At 38.5% G+C, this 21823-nt stretch overlaps 1 protein-coding gene across 6 annotated transcripts in view; it reads right to left on the bottom strand.

Moving 5' to 3' along the window:
* App (amyloid beta precursor protein) overlaps positions 1-13353 on the bottom strand; it is a 186755-nt gene extending 173402 nt beyond the window's left edge. For all 6 annotated transcript variants that reach the window (XM_010608564.1, XM_010608565.1, XM_010608566.1 and 3 more), the window contains exon 1: positions 13186-13353. In XM_010608564.1, coding sequence (XP_010606866.1) covers positions 13186-13305 — 120 coding nt within the window. In that variant the 5' untranslated portion in view covers positions 13306-13353. The remainder of the gene's footprint in view (positions 1-13185) is intronic.
* Between the last annotated feature and the right edge of the window lie 8470 nt (positions 13354-21823).

Here is a 21823-nt window from a genome sequence, read left to right as displayed (position 1 = left end):
TCTTATTGGTTGGTCATGGTTTCCCCCCCCCTCATGCCCACCTTGTAATTTTCCACTGGGTCTTATAGTTTTGTCCCACCCGCCTCACCACATGGCTTTGCTGTATAAAATGTCTTTGAGAAGTGGGATGGCTGCCCACTGTCTCTCTTAGACAGAAGCTTTCTTTCTCTCAATAAAATTTTGCCACTCTTAACCTCCATTGTTCCTAGAATTCATTCCTCAACTTTAGAGAACATGAACTTGAGTTTCAGATATTCAGTAGGTTTGGGATTTACATCTCTTCCCCCCTCTATCAGTGGGACACTGTGCCCATTTTTATATCCCCTCAGCAGGGGCCAGTGCTGTGCCTGCAAAGTAAGTATCTGATAAATATTTAATAAGTATTTCGGGATAACTTCTGAAACCATTTATGATGGAAAAATTCATGATACATTAAGCTCCCATTGGGCCTGTCTCCTAATAGGAAGTTCTAAGTAGTTATTGGATTACGAGCTTTTTGAGAAAAATAGCCCAATAGTGTTCTTTCAAGCAGATATGGCAACTTACACAGATAATAGCATCTTATGTAAGAAAAAGTAGATTAATGTGAATAATGCCTAGCTGAAGAAGTCATCTGGGAAGAATTAAAAGCTAGGCTCTTGCCTAGGCTAAAAGGGCTGTTTTGGGAAGCTGAAAAGTAACTATAGAGCCATGTTTTATTTTTGAAAAGCCAAAATATCAGTATATAACATGAGTTTTTAAAAGAGAACTAAAGAAATCCACAATACGAACAGCCAGAAAGAGGTCAAGGATAAAGAGTCTTAGATCCACATTAAAAGGATATAGTTGGTGCCCAAATGGTTTTGTCTATTGCAGGGAAACCTTAAAACGTGGTCACCATCAGAACATTTCTGTTCTAAATCTTAAAAACCTGAAGTCTCCCTTTCCGTGTCTCTCCACATTGAAACATACTAATCTCAGACAAGATCACACTTGTTACATATGCAAGCAAGAAAAGATATTACTGACATTTAAGAAAGCCAACATGTAGTTTTATATACATAAATATGTCTTTAAGACATCTGTTGTCAGAGGCAATAGAACTTTATTGTCAACATCAATGGCAATTCTTTCCTTTTGTGAAACAGTCAGCTAAGACAAGTGATTAAGGCCAAAAGTCATATCTAAAACACAACTGGATTCCAGACAACAAATCAAAGGAGGCTAATCAATGGCTAAAATTAAAGTTAAAGAGAAAGTAACAGGAATTGCTACTAATTCTGAAGATAATTTGCCTATTTTCTTCTTAGTCATTCAATTTTGAAAGTAGTTCTTAACACATTCTTAAGCATATTTTTTGAAGAATGCTAGTTAAGTCACATAATGTAAATAAATGATGCTGATGTATATGTTAAAAGTCAATACAGTAACGTGATGCTGTAGTACATCTGAATTTACAGGTCAGTAAAATGGATAAACAATAAACCTGCCACCGTGTCCAGCCAGAACTAATGCAAACCCAGTAAGTGAAATAACTTTCATTCCTGACTTACCCAGAACTATGAATGGCTAGATATGATCCTCCCCACCAGTACCAGGGATCAAACTCAGGAACTTGAGCTTGCAAGGCAGGCATGGCACCACTGAGCTAAAGCCCCAGCTGACTGATCGATTGACTGATTTTTTTGGAAACAGGGTCTCACTATGTAGCTTGCCTTGAACTCACTGTGTAGCCCAGGTCAATCCTTCTGTATCATCCTCCCAAGTACTGGGATTACGAGCAGGTACTACCACTCCTGCCTATAATTGAAAATTATTGAAGTTGAGTGATTGGTATATGGGCATTCATTTTAGTAATTCATTCTTTTGCCTGAAACTTTGCACTTAAAAAAAGAAATGTTAACATAATCTATGTGTTGTGGTTTGTCTTAGTATTTTATATGCATATATTTTTTATTTAAACAACAAATGTGGAGTCATAGTGTAATTATCCATTTATAATCTTTTTCACTTAGCAATTTATTGTGATAATTCTTTGATAATAAAACTGACACATAGTTGAGAAAACATGAAAATAAAAATTAGCAGTGACCACAAGGCCCAAAAACAACCACTGTTAATATTTTCATGTATTAACAAACCTGCTTTCTTCATGGGCTGTAAAATATTATGAGCATTGCCTCATTAATTCAATTGTTCCTGGTTGTAAATTTAGATCTTCTAAAAAGTTTTCCGCTATGGTAAATAACATTTTGGTAAAAATCTCTTAATAAAAATCTATGTAATTAAAAAAATCATAGGTTAAAAAAAGTCCAAGGGAAACAGTTAAGAGTTCTAAATTTACATTTATGTAGTGAAAAAAGAGAAATAACCCAAGTTCCAAATTTATATGGATGATTGCAGCTAGCATACATAAAACAAATAATTAAAAGCCCTATATATATATACCAAACTAGACTAATCATGGAATATTTTCATCTTCTGAAAGCTTTTAAATGACAATTCCTTTTTTCTAAGAACATATCTGAGAATTAAGAAAGCACACAACTGAGCATCGACCAAGACATCAGTGCATATATTTTATGTACAACACAACACACAATTCTCTGAGTTGGTAACTGATCTACTTTACAGAAGATGGAACTAGAACACAACTAAATTAGGTGTCATTTCTAAGCACTCAAACATTATGTTAATTACAAGTTTTAAACTACTTAAACTTCAGTGTATAAACTCAGACAAAGCATGCTGTATGTAGATCATGCATTCTGTTTCTGAATTTAAATGACACACGCTAAATTTTTCTGGAATACAAAGAAAAATTGTATTTTAAACGGGTTTTAACACAAGTTTTGTTAATAATGAGAGATACTGAAAAGAATATCTAATTTAATGGAGAAAGAGACTGGAAGCTAAAAAATGGTTCTTTGCTTGCAGCTTAATGAGGTGCTGACAGGCAACACAGCTGATGAAACCCGGCTGCAATCCTGGGAGGTCCAAGCTGAGAGCAGTGCTGCTTTCACAATGCCCGCCTTATGTAAGGGAAGGAGGGAAAGAGATGCAAGGCGTTAGTCTTTCCCAATCACCTGGCCCAACTCTGCTTCTGACGCTGCACGTGAATATATTGTTATAGCCACACATTCATACTGGAGTTGGAAAATGCTGTTAAAAGACTCCTGTTTGATTGACAAGTCATTTGAACATGGTGAATATAATGACAAGCAAGGATGGGGTGGGGGGCATCAAAAGAAATAGGACAGCACACAAATGTGAAGACAAAAATGGATGTGAACATATAGTCTAGATTCATATAAGTTTCTCTCTCTCTCTCTCTCTCTCTCTCTCTCTCTCTCTCTCTTTCATTTTTAAATAGCCAAACTGACTTCATCTCTTTCAACCCTAAATCCTATGGTCTGCACAAGCAATCCTATCTACACTACTATATTCAGATCACTAATGCATAAATACATAAGTTGTCTAATACATTTTTCAAAAATTGCTTCACTTTATATGAGTGTTGTCTTTCCAATAGCAAAATGGCAATGCTAATGACCATATCATCTGTGGATCAATTTTAATCCTGTAAAGCCGGATGGTACATACAGAAAAATAAAACCAGCCAAGAATCTACCAAAGCTTTTACTATCAAGTGGTGTCTCTAAGCCGCAAAATTGGTGAGAATGAAAAGATCACGTTTGTTGTTTGCCTTTTTATACGATTTAACTTCATACCACTGGAGAATTAAGACAAAAAGGCTGAGAAACAAGACTTGTGTGGATATCCCGTGTTAGGTTATGTACTTCAGAGTAGAAAATCTGGGCAAAGGAAATGGTTTTGTTCCCTGCATACGGCAGGCAGGTTTTGTTTTGCACAGGCCCTGGTGAGCTTTGTTTGCCTGTTCTTTTAATCTGTAGACAAAACTACTGTTCATATGGAGCAAGAAGGTTAAAGAAACAGCACATTGTTGGCTGTGGAAAAGGAAACATTTAGGGAAAAAACAAAAACAAAGATTTCCATAATCAAAGAAAAAAGGCAAGAGACAAACCCACACTCACCTAACTATCCCAGCTAGAAATCTCTGCCCAAACTTAAGGCTTGCCCTAGTCGACCATCACCACAGCCCAGCTCCCTGCCTGAGTCCCCAGACCCACCGAGTCCTCAGGAAGCCCTCTCTGGCAAAAAGTGCTCTGCAGTGAGGTATGCATTTGGTGGCAGAGGAGAAAACACTGTGGGGACTACACAATCTCTCATTTCTGGACAATACTTAAAGTTTACCCGGTGTTATGGAGCAACGGTGCTCTTACAGTGTCTCAAGGTACCTCCAGCTCATCTGTAGGATGTGGAGGATGGGAAGGATGATGCTTCATGCCTTTCACGTTTTTATTTTGTGATGTGAACTCCACTCTCTCCAATCTAACCCACCGCTGGAAACAAAATCATTTTTCTAAGAGTGTCTTAACCACAAAATATTGATGCTAAATATTTCCCATGGCTCTTACTTACCTCCAAAATTAGATCTCAAGTTCCAACGTTTACAATCAACACCCTCTATTTTATAGCATCATTCACCTTTTCGATTTCTAAATTCTCTGTAATTATGGTGTAGTGTATATTTTATGAATTCCTCGTCAGTCAAGGTGTCTTGCCATACAGCAACTCCTGACACAAAATTCTACCTGTGATGATATTCAAAAAATTCTAAGTTTGCCTGAATTAAATTCAGGAAGAAATAAGATTCTTAGGATGGAGAGTTAAAATATAATTCCTTTTTGCTTTGTACATCCCAAAGCCTTTGGTTTTGGTATAAATAAAGCAATGTTTAAAAAAACAACTCATTTCATCCAAAAGAAAGACTACAATAAAATCGAAGAATTCTAATTTGTATTCCTAAGCTTCAGCATATGTTTCAAAACAAATATTATCCTGGTTTTGTTATATTTATATTTAGAAAATTCTTGGGCCAACAGTTGGGTGCTGTAACAGCTCATTAAGGCAAATGGCCACTTTATGCTGTTGATCTAATTAGGAATAAGTTACACAGTTATGTTCATGTGGTTTCCATGACATCAGCACTTTTTGCTTCTAGTACAAAACAGAGAAAAGATATTTTTCTTCTCATCAAAGGGCCACAGAAGAAAGTAACAACTGGGCATCTGTTGTTGTCATGTGTTACTGTGTAGAAACTATCCTAAAATTAAGTAGCTTCAAAGAACACACATAAAAAACAATCTAGAGATTTAGTTCTCTCAGTTCCTTCATGCATTCAAAAAGCTCACTTAATGATTATTTAGGATATGATAGCTCAATATTCAAAGTCATACTATATATTTACCATGCTACCTTTGGGCATTTGCATATTAACTGGGCATAAATATGCACTGTTGGCCCACAGTCCCCCAACTCTTGCCTATAAATCTTTTTTGAATGCTACCCATGGAAACATAGCAACTCTGTAAAAGGAAAGCAGAGGCTCCAGTTTACAGCCAGCTTCCTCAGTACACAGACACATGCAGAGCCCCTGCCCATAATGTTCCGATCCCTGTGTCACCAACTGGCCACCCACGGGCATTTAATGAATGATGGCCCACATGCCCTGGGTCAGAGCTAAGTGTCAGATAAACTGCTCTGCAAGGCATGCTCTCTAGAAATGTCCACTCTCAACAACAGGAGCTGTAAGAGAGGCCTTGTCTTAGCCCAGGCTGCTATTAACAAAATACCACAAACTGGGCTGCTCAATCAAAATGTATCTTGCTGTAGTTCCATAAGCTAAAAGTCTACAGTCAAGGCAGCAGAAGTAGGGTTCTGCTAAGGGGTCACTTCTACCTTCTGGCTGTACCTTCACATGACCTCTTCTTATAAGAAGAGTCTCTCTGGTATGTCTGCCTATAAGGACCAACACTTTCTCTTTTTTTTTTGCTTTTTGACAGGGTCTATGTAGTTGAGACTGACCTGAAACTCACTGTGTAGCCCAGGCTGGTCTCGAACTCACAGCAATCCTCCTGCCTCAGCCTCCTGAGTGCTGGGATTACAGGCGTGCGTAACCACTCCCGGCAAGGACCAACACTTTCAAGACGGCCCCATGTACAGGACCTATCAGCCTCCTGTGCTGGGATTACAGGCGTGCGTAACCACTCCCGGCAAGGACCAACACTTTCAAGACGGCCCCATGTACAGGACCTCATCAACACCAGTCACCTTATAAAGGCCCCATTTCTAGATAACATCAAAAAGGGGGTTAGTTTACACATAGGAACTTCAGGGGGGCAGAAAACTTCAGTTCTTTAATATTCAATATATATTTAATGATAATAATAAAAAGTATGAAGATAAATGCAAAAAAGAGGGGGAGGAAGTGTTTGAACAAGGACTGGAGACAAAGAAAAACTATTGTGAGTACGAAAGAGGTGGGAATAAATGGGCACAATGAATTTGAAGAATTTGGGATAAAGTACATAGATATACAAATATGCTGTTTTGTTTTGTTGCTGGGGAAATAAGTTCTTCACTGAGTTATACTCTCAGCCCAAATATATAATGCAAACCCCAAATTTCAACCTATCTTCTCAAACTTTATAAGGGCTTATAATGAGAAGCAGCGGTAAAGGGCTCAATTCTAACATTTTTTCCTGAATCTTGCCCTTGACCAAAGATAGGACCAAAGAATCACAGAGGAAAAAAAATAACACTATTGATAACATCAACACCAATGAGACACAGAGATGTGAATATGAAGTTGACAGTTTACCATTAATATTTAATCGATATTAATAAATAATAAATATTAATAGTATTAATATTTAACACATCATGCCAAGCCAAGCAACAACAGAAACAAAGTAAAGCCCTCCTTCGGAAAAACAAAGTTTAACAGGTTAAAATGCTTAGCAAAAGGTTAAAATGAGGTCACAGTTCTGCGTCCAGTTGATTTTTTTTCTGTCCTAATATCTCAGGCTGCTAAAACCTCCTCTATGACTCAGCTAGCTGCCTCTAAAACATCTGAATTTTGGTCATTTTTTGGGACCACATAAAGAAAAAAAATTATCCAACCCTATTAGGAGAAAATGGGTTGCCCTTTAAATAGTAACTGAAGGTAATGCTATCTGTGTATTTAAGAAAAAGGGAGCTTGCACAGTGAGAGATGCCAGAGGAAAAACATCTCCATAGGGCTGAATAAAAATGCTAACCTGGAATTCCACATCCCCCTAAACAATGGTCAGTAAGAATAACTTCTGGAAATAAATAATTTTTTAAAAAGTGACACAACCGCTACCCAACCCAACAGATGCATGAAGAAGAAGTAAGAGGTGGGATATTTTGATGAAAGAACTGAGTGTGAACAATGAATTCAGTTGAAGGCAGAACCTATTATTGTGGGATATGACAACGGCAAGAGGATAAGTGGTAAGATTGTAACTCTGAAAACACAAACGTAATATAACTTACAAAACCATCGAAGAGAGGCGGAAAAACTGAAAGAGTATTATTTTCTTTGTCATGCCTAGCAATGAATCAATCAATACTGTCTAAAATAAAAGCACAGAGTTAGAAAAGAAATAAAGGCAAAATAAACATTTGCCAAAAACATACAAAAAAAATTTCAAACTTACAAATGAAAACTATTCATTACTGCCAACTATAAAAGAAAACAGCCCAATAGCTACAGTATGGAAAGTGGCAGCAAGTCTCCAAAATATCAATAAGAAATGTTCTGGATAGTACCAGATACACCATTTGATGGAACATGTCAAACACTGCTTAAAAGTTCTCAGTGATCATCTCTCTACCCCACCACCCTACTCCCCGCAAACCAGTTCAAGTCATGACATAACATGACTTCCCTCAACTATGGCTCTCTAACCTATAAAACTCTTCTCTTCCCTACCCATTACGGTCACCATTCTGTTTTGCCTCCTGCGGGTCTTCATCCCTTTCCTATTGATGACCATTCTCCACACCACATGGGCCAGTACAGCCTGTGTACCCATGTGGTTAAGGTGCACTAGTCCGGGTGCACTAAGATGGTGAGTGAACACACAGGAAGAAGGATAAGCAAAAAACAAGAGGCCCTAGTGGCTAAACTCCAGGCAGTACTGAGTCTCAGTTCCAGACCCAAGTGCCCAGTTTATTTGCACATTTTCATTTTTTAATTTCGTAAGCTGCCCTCATCCAGGATCCTTCCCACTTATGGGAGAAAATATTCTCCAGACCTGCAAGTTGTTCAGTGGGTTTTGTCACCAGACAACAGAAAATTCCTTGATTAAGTCACCGTTATTATATCCCTATTTCCTTTTCTTGGAGAGTTTTTCCCTACCCTTTCCACAACTGCCAATCACTTATCAGATCTCATTTCTCCCTGGTACTTAAAGAAATGTCTCCAGACACCTAATCCTAATTCTTACTGTGGATAGTACCCTTCCAATAATTTTGCTTACGCTTCCTTTAGATTTAATTCGTCTCATTTAAAACACAGGAAAACACTGAAACAAGCACCTCACCTTGACTTTTCCCTCCAGATCTTTTCTTCTGTTTTGCCTCAAAGAGTCAGGAGCTGCAGTTACCATTTATCCATGTCATTCTTGCAGCAAACTACTGAAATCTGACTTCTACCCATTAAATTGCTATCCTCAGCTCAGTAAGAACATTTTTATTTTTGTGGTTCTATGGAACGTGACGGAGGCCTTGTGCATGCTCCTCGATACCTGTTCTGCACCTGAGTCACATGCCCAACCCTTTTTATTTTGAGTCAGGGTCTCACTAAGTTGCCCAGGCTGGCTTTGGACTTGTAATAGTCCTGCCTCAGCCTCTTCAGGACTGAAATTACAGATGAGCGCCATCACAAAAAACATGCAAGATTTAGATAGGGGCAAAAGAACCCCAGTAGTGAAAGGCAGATGTGCTAATGAAGAGAGGCCATTATAGACTCCAGATCCCAAGGGTGGAGTAGGTGGGTATCTGGTTCTCTGACTGATTTGTGACCGAGCAGGATAGATAGTCTACAATGGTGCAAGTGTAGACACAACGGCCACCTGACAGTGTTTCCTGTGCCATGGAAATAACTTCATGATAGTAGTCAGGATAATTCCACATGATCCCTGTTCACAGCCGCGCACATGAAAAGTGCTCACAAAGAATTTCAATCTCTCCAAGTCAAAGTGGACAAGTTTTTAACACCTTGCACATTTCCTATTTAGTAAATGAATTGAATAAAATCTATGACGTGCGAGTCATTGTGCCTGAGAGACATGATTTTATCTTGTCAAAAATGACATTTTAACCACCCGAAGACAGTGCATCATCCTCAGACTTCCAGGACCTAACACTTTCTAGATCTTATCCTGTCTCTCTGGGCACTTCTCAGCCTCCGATGACGACAGTCTTTCCTTTTGTTCCTCTTCAATGTTGCAACTCCCCTGGGTTCTTTCCCACAGGTGTCACAGACTGGGTTGCAAGCCCTTGGCACAGTTTATGCTTTGTTAATGCTCAGCAAGGCTAAGCTTGTGATGGCACACTTTGTCCCCACCATGCCACTTTTTATACTGCTGAAATTATTAATTCTCCCTGTGTAAAGGATAGGTCCTATGTACATTAAACAGTGCAATGTGGCACCTAGAGGAAGACACCTGAGTAAGGAAGAAGGAACCACTGGTCCTCTGACATAGTCTGCCATCATGAGAATATTTTTTTAAATATTTAAAAGTCTCCAAACAAGGGCTGGGGATTTAGCCCAGTGGTTCTGCCGCCTGCCTGGCAAGTACAAGGTCCCAAGTTCGATCACGGGCACCCCCCAAAATAAAAGACCCCAAACAACCCTGACTCCCAGTCACCAGTAAAGTTCTGGGGCACAGTCTCCCACTTGCCAAAGCATGGCCTCTAAGACCCTATATACCAGTCACTGGGGGAACAGGATGCAGGAGCAGTGGCGCTGTTCGATGGAAATATGTGCAAACCACCCTGGTACTTTTTAATTCTCTGCAAGCCGCACAAAAGCAGTGTTGATCACATAGTTATAAGTTAACATCTTTAGGATATATTTAATAAGGTGTCAAAAATATAATAACTTCAATATATAAGCTATATGAAACTTATTAATGTGGTGTTTTACATTTTTATTCATCCTAAATCTCTGAAATACTATACTTAACTGACAGCTGGGCTTACATCTGTTTGGACTGGCCAGGTTTCAAGAGGTCAAAGGCCACATGTAGCCAGTGGCTGCTGCCTGGGAAAGGCAGCGAGAACAGGGAGGCTGAGAGAACTGAGAAGTCAGTGGGACCCAGTGACACAGTAAAAGGGCGACTTTCATTCATTTATTTTTTAATTTATTTCTTGGGGGGGTACTGGGGATTCAACTTGGGTCCTTGCGCTTGCGAGGCAGGTGACAGAACCACTGAGCTAAATCTCTGGCCCAACCGGGCAGCTTTTAAAAGTGTAGCTCTTACAGCCTTTCTCTTTCTTCTAAAAAGTGTCAATAAACAGCTTCAGTGACTTCCTGTTGTTATGCAATAAAGGCTAAATTCATTAAAATGATTTTTTAAAAAAAGCTTAGTGCTTTGGCCTTTTCTTAACTTCTTCAGCTAACTCTAGGTGATGAACAGAGGCAATGGATAATAGTAGGACTGCAAGAGAAGCAGAGAGCTAAAGGGTTTACCCTCCCACACTCCGCCTTGACCCCAGTTGACCCCAAGGCCACCAAAAACTTGGCAAAGCCTGGATCTGGCAAGAGCCACTCAGTAGGTTAGCCCTGGGACAAACAACAGACTAAAACATAAAGTGAAGCTACCCAGGCATTAGTGGGCTAAGTCCAGCAGGAAATGCAGTGTGCTCCTAGGGTCAAGAAGCCTTTGTAGAGCCATCACACAAATATTAAAAAGTATCCGCTTATTCATCCAGCTTGGTGGTACGCGCCTATGATCCCAGCACTTAGGAGGCTGAGGCAAGAGGATCACCGTGAGTTTGAGGCCAGCCTGGGGTACACAATCAGTTCAAAATCAGCCTAAACTACATAGTGAGACCTTGTCTCCAAAACGAACACAAACAAACAAAAATCTGGTTGTTCATACCTGAAACAAGCAAGCTATTATAATGCACTTCAAAAGAGCTACTCAACACAAAGGGACAGTATGATCAATGTCATTAACAAATTCAAATTCCAGTTTAAAAATGAAATTCTATTTGAATCATAGTTACCAGCATCAGGAAGGTTATGGGAAGCCGGTGAGCAAGGCCAGGGGACCAGGGGTGGAGCTGGATGGGAAGAGTAACTTCTTTTGTTTAATAGCAAAGCACAATAATTTGTTGGCAACAGCGATTTATATATTTCAAAATAACAAGTAGAGAAAGTGTTGAAGGTTCTCCCAAACAAATTCATCTGATCTAATCATTAAACATTGCATATATGTATTGCAAAGTCACACTGAAATAAACTGATGTGATGCAATAAATTGATAATTACTATACATCAATTAAAAATAAAAAACAATATTGAAATTCCATTTGATACTCAAACTGCGCAAGCTGCATGTATATCCAGAAAAAGTAAAGTTACAAAAACAAAAAAGCATGGACAGACTACATACACAACTTATCCACAAAATTTTACCAGAAGAAATCTTAAAACGGAATGGATATATTATTTCTAAAATGCATACTTCATAAATATCATATCTGGACTCGAGTGCATTTATTATTCACCACTACTTAATAAGTAAGCAGGCAGAATTTTTAAAAATGTATAAAGAATGCAAGTGTTAGTGATTCCTATTTAAATATGAAATATCTGTTCAAATCATGACTCATATGCTTAGAAAATAAAAATTATTTGATATTTAATATGCCATTGTGCTTCTTAAAACATGAGTTAATAACTATAGTGTCCTTTCTTAAATAGAATACCACTAAAAAATCAAATATTTTAATGATTATATTATTTATAACAAAAATTAAAACTGCTTTAATAATAAGAGTTCACTGGGCCGGGAATTTAGCTCAGTAGTTCTGCAGCCTGCGTTATAAGTGCAAGATCCTGAGTTTGATCCCAGGTACCCCCCCCAAAAAAAAGAGTTCATTAAACATTCATTTTGTATCCAAGAGGCTAAGGGAAATTTTCTAGTACATAAAGAAGAACAAGAAAAAAAATGTTGGCAGGTTATGCGACATTTACAGAGTGTAAAGAATTTGGCTTTGGTGAGAGGAATGAGATTCTTTTAAATGTTCTCCAAACACAAGCAGCCACATGTCCCATCACAGATAATTATCAGGAAGTACAGGATAAAAGTGTATTTCCCACTGAATTAATAAAAAGGGAGTAGCCTATACAGTGACAGTAAAAAAGAGTAGGAAGAATCACACAAAGAATGCAGACACCCACAAATTAGAAGTGTGTGATTTCTAGGATATAAAAGTAAAACAAAAAAAATGGAGCAGAACAGGACTTATTATGAGCTACCTTTTGTTTAAGAAAAGGAAAAATAAACAGACATGAAGCATTCCTAATCCAAAAATTCTGAAACTTGGAATGCTCCAAAGTCTCAAACTTTTTGAGAACTGCCATGATGGTACAAGTAGCAAATTCTATATCCAACTTCATGTGACAAGTCAAAGTCAAAAGCAAAAGCACCAGAAACTGCATAAAATACCCTTTTACCTAACTCTATGTATATAAGATGTATATGAAACATAGTTTCATTTTTAGATTTACATCCCATCTCAAAGATAGCACTATGAATTTGCAAATATTAAAAACTCTATGAAATCCAAAACACTTTTGTTCCCAAGCATTTCAGGTAAGGAAAACTCAACTTGTATTTTCTAATGTGAGAAGGATGAATCAGGAGTATGGAAAAACTAAAATGGAGTAAAAAACAGATAGAAAGGAACCAAATACATCAAGTTGGTAACAAAAAAGAATTAATTCCGCCACTTTTAACCACAATACCTTGACTGGACAGCCAGTAGGATACATCCTAAAAAGAAGTGCTACAATATTTTAACTTTACTCAGTTTATTGGTGGTCATAGAAGGACATCAAAAAATTATATCCACTTTAGGGTTAAGTAGATAAATACATGCATGGTATGGTGAATCATTAGAAACTTGGATTTTTATCATAAGAGATAAAATATAAATACAAAATATTAGAAGGCAAAATTTTAAAAAAGTGAACGCAAGTGATCCAACCAGAGCCAGTGGCCAGCAGACAGGACTTACCTCTTGGCAGTACTGCAGGATACCCTCCTTGCTACCGATGCAGGTTTTGGTCCCTGAAGGATCCGGCTCCCACTTCCCATTCTGCACATTCATGTGCATGTTCAGTTTCCCACAGAACATGGCGATCTGGGGCTCTGCCAGCAGGCCGGCATTGCCATCAGTGGGCACCTAAAAAATAAATAAATTCATGAATAAATACAGAGACGTTTCAGTTAGTTATAGAAGCCATGGCTCCAAGGTGGAGGTTGGGAGAGGAACAAGGAATTGTGGGACAACATGAAAATGTTCTATCCTTGCTAGTTCTCAATTATGTATTAGCCTTGTCTTAAGATTTCCTCTGGGTTGTTATAAGCTACAGACTTTTCTAACCACCTGTGACACACTGAGTTCTTTTACACTGAAATGAGGGAAGAAATTAACAACACTGAAAGGAATTTATTCATTGAACAGTTACACATTTTTCCATAAAAGATTTAGCAAAAACTGCTGAAAGATTCCCACCAGTAACTAAGATTTTTTTTTTCTGAAATAAATATAATCATGGTGATGGAAATCACATCCTCATAATAACTACCAGCAGGTTCGCACAAAGCTCAGTGCCAGGCCTTGACTGATGATCAGGTCTGGAGGCAACAGCGTGTGCCACTTCTCAGCACTGACAGCAAGGTGTTATTATTGGTGTACCTGATTAGTCAGCCAGGTTGCACTCTGCTTTGGGGGCATAAAAATTCACTGAAGAATTCACCCTCCACAAATGTAACTGAATACGTCAGCCATTTTACTTGGTTTTTCTCCAGAACATTCTCTGATTTACTGTCTCAGCTCTTATGTTAAGGGTGCCTGTTTCATCCCCCCACATCACCACAAGAAGCCAACAACATCTCATTCTGTGTCCTGAGCGCAGAAAGTTGTTTCAGTTATGACCACTGCAGACAGTAAGCTGCTGCACAGAAATTGGAAATGGTGCCTTCTGTATTTATAATCCCTCCTGTGTGCAGGTATTACCTTTAGATAAATATTTTTAAAAGGGAAAATGGAAGTTCTGAAATATATGTTCTACCTCACTCAATAGGTTCTGTGAGAAATAAAAAATAAATTGACAAGAATAAAAGAGTTACTTGAAACCAAGGAATCAAAAGACACATTAAGCACAATTCCTCCTTGTTAAATCCAGCTGCGGAGGAAATGTGAGACCTTCAAGCCCTGAGGAACTAACTTCTAACAAGAGCCTTCAGGTAGTCACGTCCTGGGTGATTCCACAGTGATCTCAAACATCCCCAGGAAGTATTAAGACGAGAAAAAAACTAATACTAAAATTTCATGGAGAGACTTCAATTAAAGAAATGTAGTTTTTCCTGACATGTCTTACCTCGGAAATGCAAAGTAGATCAAACATCTGCCCATTCAAATCATCCTCACATGTATTGTATCCAAGCACAACCGAAGATTTTTATCGTTTTTAAAACAAGAACTAAACAGGTCTTGCACTGAAACTAGTCATGGGTGAAACAGCTTCTGGCGAAACCTCTAAAAATCCTATCTTCCGGGACCCTTGTCTATCTTTCACAAATTTTTGCTTGAACACTGCCAGACGTTTAAGTCCTTCGTTTCAAACAGCAGCTAAGAAGACCACAATGGCAGATCATCTGCACAACTGCTGGAGCCCCTCCACTCCAGCCCCTAGCCCACTGCCACCTCCTACAACTTGCATAAAAAATGAGTCTCATTCAACACAGAGTGCAGAGAAACAACCTACAGAGAATGCTCTTCAAATTTAAACTTCACAGCTCTCCTGAGATTATTCAATACTTCCATTTTAAAATTCAGATTGCAAATTTTACAAAATTTTATTGAATAAAGAAATAACAATACGGCAAGAAAGTTAAAGAAAAGTCAAACAGTAATCTGTCAGACACTTGCGGATGGGGCCTTGTAGTAGCTGCTTACGAAGGTACTGTCCTGGAGAAATTTACAGCCCATTAGTGGAACCCTCTGTATTGTACACAGTACTTTATTCGGCACAACCTTCAAACATATTTTGGTCTCAAAGATTTAACAGAGCTAGAAGCCTCTTGTTACCTTATCCCTGACTAAAAAGAGATTAATGAACTTTCCCCTCAGTTGATAAGTAGCTGTTGGATGAATTCCATCCTCAGATCTCAAAATTTCCCTGTTCCTCTTTTTCCTCAATCTGTTCTCTATATTGTGTAAGGGATGTGTTCTACCTTCTGGTCAGCACAAATGCCCTTGACTCCATTTCCCCCTTCAAAGAACATCTGACAGTTTCTCTCCTCTCTTCCTTATAGCCACGCCCCAAGAAGGCCTCTCATTCCCCTCCTATGCCGATATCCACAACCTTGGGTGGTCTCTTCCCTGAAAGCAACAGGTTTTATCTGTGCAACAAGTAGAAAGTGGCAGAAATGATGATGTGTGGCTATCAAAGCAAGGTCACAAAGGGCATCAATAGTGCTTCATTGATTTCAGGGATCACTTGCTGTGAGAAAGGCCAATTGCTACATTGTGAGGACACTCAACAGCTTTAGGAAGAGGCCAGGGAACTAAGATCTGTCGAGAGCCAGCTGAGCTGAGCTTGGGAAGCCTTTCACCCCTTCTTAAGCCTGCAGTCCTGGCTGACAACACAATTGGAGCCTCAAAGGGACCCCAAACTCAGAACCTCCTACATGGGGTTCCCAAATTACTTACAGAAACTCACATGATAACCACTGTTTAAACCAGTAAGATTGGGGGCTAGGGATTTGGCTCAGTGGTTCCTCTGCCTGCTTCATAAGTGCAAGGACCCGTGTTCAATCCTTGGTACCAAAAAAAAAATGATAAACCAGGAAGGTTGGGATAAGCTGTTACACAGCAATAAGATATCAAGTCACACCCCCTTGTCTCAAGCTCTTTATTACAGCTACAAATGATCACTACTCTCCACTATTGAAAGCAGGAAACAATAAACAATAAAATTCCTCCCATTCTATTTATGGGAGAGAGCAAAGGGTCAGCAACTTTTGGAAGAGGGCCAGATAGTGTCTTAGATTTTGTAAGCCACACAATCTCTTTTGTGACTACATAATCCTATCATTATATGGTAGCACTGCAATAGTCTTAGACAAGGGGTATGGAGAAAAAATAAGAACCAAGATCTGTCATGTAAAGGTACAAAATCCCAATGATGAACGTAACCGATGAACGTACACTTTAAAAAGTACCAATGGCCTGCCTCGCAAGCACAAGGAGCCGAGTTCAATACCCGGTACCAAAAAAAAAAAGTACCAATAAACTCAATAAAAAAGAAAAACATAATCTTAGACAATATATAAATGGGTGTGGCTTTTTTCCAGTAAAATTTCATTAACAAAAAAGGCAGTAGACCAAATTGACACACGGTGCTACAGTCTGTTGAAATTTTGTTCTACAGCAATCAGCTTCCATTTCTGTCACTGATCATTAATATTAAGTCACTTTGTGATTTACACATTCACTGTCAACACATTCCCATCTGCCTCTAAGACGCCATAACTTGGTTTACATTCCCATGGCTAACCTGTAACTGCTTCTCAAAGACCACATATGATTCCTCCCTGAGAAACCAAACAGGCTTTTTCTTAGCACCTGTCCCCTCTCCCCTTCTTTGCCACACATTAAGTCCTCCTTGGAAGCCTTTTCCCCTGGCTTCTGTCAAGATGAATTATCTTGGTTTTGACTTCTCTCTGTATGTCTACTGATGCCCTATCCCTCAACTCCACAGCTAAGGTTTTCTGCTAAAGACAGGACTGCTGCTTGTTTTTTGTTTGTTTTGTTTTTCACCTGCTTTAAAAAGTCTTACTGACTTCACTCTTCCAATTCCTAGCTGCAGAGAGACAATACCAGGGAATTAGGTAGTTTTGGGGGCAAAACTAAATAAAACGAAGTTCTAGCACTGATAATTGGATGACAAATTTCCCCAGTTTATGGCAGACTGAAGTGTTTACAGCATGACAGATTTCTGGTACTAAAACCAGAAAAGTCTTTGGCAAGAATAGGACAGTTTGGCACCCTATCTGACTAACTTATAAAATACATGCTTCCTCAATTTTTAAAAATCTTGATTCCTTAATTTCCTTTTATGTTTTCACTTTGTTATCCTTCCCTCTGGACTTAACAATTATTTTAATGCCATCTGTTTGCATATGCGTATGTGTGTTGATTATCAAATGGTGGTAATCTTTTCCATAGTTCCACAAGTAAATGGATTATGACCCTTCAAATAAGTTGATTATGTAATAATATCCTCATTTTAACATATTAGCTTAGACTACAAAGCATATGCTTCTCAGGTTTTCCACCAGATGAGATTTAATATTTACTTGCTGAACAAATGTATGGAAAAATCTCGATCATTAACATGCCCTATGTCTATAAAGTAGGTATAAGTTAATAGTTTAAACCTTGATTCCTCTATAATTACAGCAAATTACTGAATGAGAAATTATATTTATATACACATCTTGTCACATTTGACATTACAGGAAGTTCTTTACAGATGAGTACTTAAATCACAAAACCACTTTTCTCAAGCAAAATCCTTTACCAAATCTACAGCTGTGTATATGACAGAGCAATTAACTTGGAGAAACAAACTGAACCAGGAAGTCTTTCAATTCTTTCTGAAGCCCACAGAACAGAATACCACGTTTTAGGTAGCGAATCTTGGCAAGACAACTCACCTGCATCCAATAACCCATCTGAGACAAGGCCTGGTTGGTACAAACAGCACCCTGTGTCTCTCAGCCAAGAGGAAAGCATCATCTCTGCCACATGGGAGATAATGCTGGGCCATCAGTATTGCAGGGTGGGAACATGTTTACTCAAACATCTTTTCCTGAATGAAGCATTTGCAAGCTCCTGTTCAGGCTCTATCCATGCAGACAATGATTCATAAAATTAAAATCTTTGGGTCCTAAACTATTTGCTGTCAGTAAAAATGCCCTTCCTTCCCTCCTCCCTTTCTTTCTCTTTCCCTTCCTTCATTTTTTTTTCTTTTTCTTTCTGTTTCTTTCTTTCTCTTCTTTCCTCCCTCCCCACCCACTCTTTATTTGCAGACAGGGTCTTACTACTAGTTTTAGCTGTCCTTGAACTCACTATATAGTGCTGGCTGGCTGGCCTCAAGCACTACATAGAACTCAAGCGAGTCCTCCTGCCTCAGCCTCCCAAGTGCTAGGGCTACAGATACGGGCCACCACGCCCAGCTGTATACTTTCAAAGTCACCCTAAAGTAATTAGGGCTAATTTAAAAATACTTCTCTTAATTAAAAAACAAACACACCTTTAGAAGAGAAATATAAATGCTGAAAGAACTACTGCTTTTTAATTATCTAAGGATGCTTAAAGTTACTTTATAGAAATCTAAGGCTACCTAAAATATTGGAACTGTGGTATGTAAATGGTCACTGTATTTGTGGGAGACTGAGTATGAAGGTAATTCTTCTAACTTAGGCGACTTCCCAGTGACATCATAAAGCTGGAGATACTTTCCCATGGGAAAGCTGTGTTCAATGACAATGAACAAAATCACTGACCGCAACAATGGAGAGTTCATACATGGTCTCAAAAGCAAGAGGCTGTCAACAGAAGGCTCTGAACTGCAGCGATGTAACTGCAGTGACACTTTTACATTTTAAAATGCTGCAAATCTTTTTCAAACAATCCTTTGCTACTGGGGAAAAAAATTTCCAAGACACAACATCCAGAGTACTAAAATGAAATGGACTTTCCAAAAGGCAACTTAGCTAAAAAATGGCTTTAAATGGGCATAAAGGAAAGCTAAACTAAATAAATGTAAAATACAGCCCTAGCCTTGACAGGATCTGCAGAGTTGGAAACATTAACCTACAATCTCTGCGATTTACAATGGAGTATAAAGCCAGCTTCAAGAACAAGCTCTCCTGCTGCCTTTCAACTGGGTGTTCCTTCTCTCCAAAAGTTTCTCTCTTTATTATCATCAAGAAGATCAAAATTCCTTATAAAGCAGGCCTGGCTGCATTCCTGCCCACAGTCCCAACTACAAGGAGGACAGGAACAAGGAGCTCTCTGTTTCCCTGGCTGAAAAGTCGTTTGGCAAGGAGGGGGTACAGATCCATAGCTTGGTTGCACTGTGGATTTATGTAATTTTAAGGTTTCTGGCTAATGAAAATCATCTGGTTTCAGTGTCTGAACAGACTCTGCACTGGTCTGAATAGCTGGCCTCACATGGTGCAGTGGTATTTTTCCACCCTTAGGGTGGGATATTCTTATATATTCTTTATTAGAGCACAGGACAGTGTCTCTATTTCTATCCCATCTGCAGTTCCCTCACATGAATACAGTTTTCCCACAGTCTGAAGATAGTTCAATTATACCCACAAAATGTATATTCGACACGGCTTTTAAGTTCAATGTGAAAGCACTTAAATTTTCCATTTTCAAATGTGAAGAACTGCTCTCTGCAAACCCCAATCTAGAAAATCTGAGAGTGAACTCTTGCAGGGAGCCATAAATAGATCATAAGCAAACTTTCCTGTCCAAAGAAAAGACTATCTGTAAGGATTTTCTTTAATTAAAGGCCAAAAAAATACCTTCAGCAGAGAATACTTGTAATTGCTTATTTTACCACTACCAGAGAAAAGAAAAATCGGAATCGCAGATGTGAAGGAATCTATGAAAGTCACTCATGCCAACACTAAGGAAGGAAACAAAGGGTCAGCTAAGGATTTGTCCAAGGGCACAGAATCTCAGTGGCTGAGAAGCGGCTCTGTTGAAGGGACCGTGCTGACAATCAAAATGGAAATCTTCAATTTTCCAAGGCCTGGGGGGGTGGGTGCTGAGCATGGACACGTGTGTATTTTTGATGAGAAAGAACAGATAAGCCAGTCAAGGAATAGAGGAAAATGAAATGTGATTTCTTAAACATTACAGGGCTTCACTTCGCCCGTGGGAAGAATCACCACATGCGTTCGCACTGCCATTTGCTGCACAATTCTTCTAGAGTTTCAGTGACCGCCCAAAACTGATTTGTCACAAATGTGAGCACAGAGAGAGAAAATCCCTTGGAAGTCCTAATCTGCATATTTTTCACTCCTGGAAACAACATTCTTTGGGGGCACTGTTGACATGGCTTCAAATTACAAGTTATGGCTCCTTGATGCTATTCAAGGCCTCTGTTGACACCAAGCCTTTCTTTCTGCTCAAAGGATAGCTGTTCTCCTGGTGACCCCAAACTCCTATGATGCCTAACAAGCCTGTTAGAGCCTGCTTGCTGCTGGTGCCCAGGAGGAAATCAATTCCTTTCAATAGAAACCTTTGTTAGTCAACACCCACAAAATTAATAACCAACCTACAAGTCCTATATTTTAGGCAGCCCCAGGAAAGAGTGGAATCCGCTGTTTAAACTGATAAGTATGGATATAAAACTTGAACTTTAAAAAATATAGCCTTAGGTATGGCAATCAAACTATTAGTGCAAAACGGTTTATGATCCAATTAAGTCTGTTTAGTTCTAAAAAATACTTTCTATAGTTCAACTCCATGCAAACACATATATAATTATACATGGATTATACCACATATAATTACATCTACTATTACATTTTTACTTTGGGAAAAGACTTGCATTGGTCAGTTAAATTCTTTTCAAAGTTATTTTGATATTAAAATAGCTTAACTCTTTAATCCTATCTTTAAAGTTTTACTGTTATGTCTCATAAAGTCACCAAACAAAAATACACAGTATTACGATCTTTATATTCTCCCCTGACCTTGTGATAAAGGACTTGAGTTTAAAATTTAAAAAACAAAGTATCTACTTAAGCCTTTCTCCTTTATTTCATGTGACCCTCAGAAAAGCCAAAAATTACTTCCAAATTTACTGAGAAAATTTCAAAGGCTCAAAACCTGCCTTGGAGTTTAAGGCTGTGACTCCAAAGTTCATGCTTGTTTTTTCCTAATAAGCTAGTTAATAATCCTTCCTGGTACAGGTTTTCCAGTTTGTTTTTTTCAACTTTTAAAATATTATTTTCAAACAGTTTTTCTCTGCAGCAGTGCTATTTTGCAGTTTTTTGTTTCCAGGTTCCTAAAAACTTATTTTTAGAGAAAGAAAAACAAGAAGCAAGTCCATAGCTAAAATATTTAATCTGCACATATTAAATTTAAAACCACTAGATGTTAACATTTAATAAACTTTGATAGTTTTTTTCTTTAAGAAATTGCCCCTGTGCCGGCGGGGTGAGGGGGGATACAAGTAAAAGGGAGAGGATTAGAGAAAAGGAAGGGAACAGGGAGGAAGAGGCACTGGGAGTGAGGTGCTGAGAGGGAAATGATCAGTGTATGTTACATGCATGTACAAATGCGCCCAAAAGAAACCCACTAGTCTATATAACTAATACGCACTACAAAAAAAAGAAAAAAAATCACCCCAAAATACATATACAAGACAAAACTTTCTCTGAAATTAGCCCTTAAATCAAATGCCAAATGAATGAGTCTTTCAAAGTCCTAAATCTGAAATACTGCAATTGCCAATGCATGTTTATCAATCCTTTTCTAATTTAAATCTGAGTTTTCTCATTTTCCAAAAATGTGCATATTCCTTCATATGTATTTACCTCTACAGTAAATA

This window comes from Fukomys damarensis, unplaced genomic scaffold (assembly GCF_012274545.1).
Source record: "Fukomys damarensis isolate Sample0158 unplaced genomic scaffold, DMR_v1.0_HiC HiC_scaffold_24, whole genome shotgun sequence".
In the NCBI taxonomy this organism is placed as follows: domain Eukaryota; kingdom Metazoa; phylum Chordata; class Mammalia; order Rodentia; family Bathyergidae; genus Fukomys; species Fukomys damarensis.
This window is presented reverse-complemented; position numbering and strand designations above follow the sequence as displayed.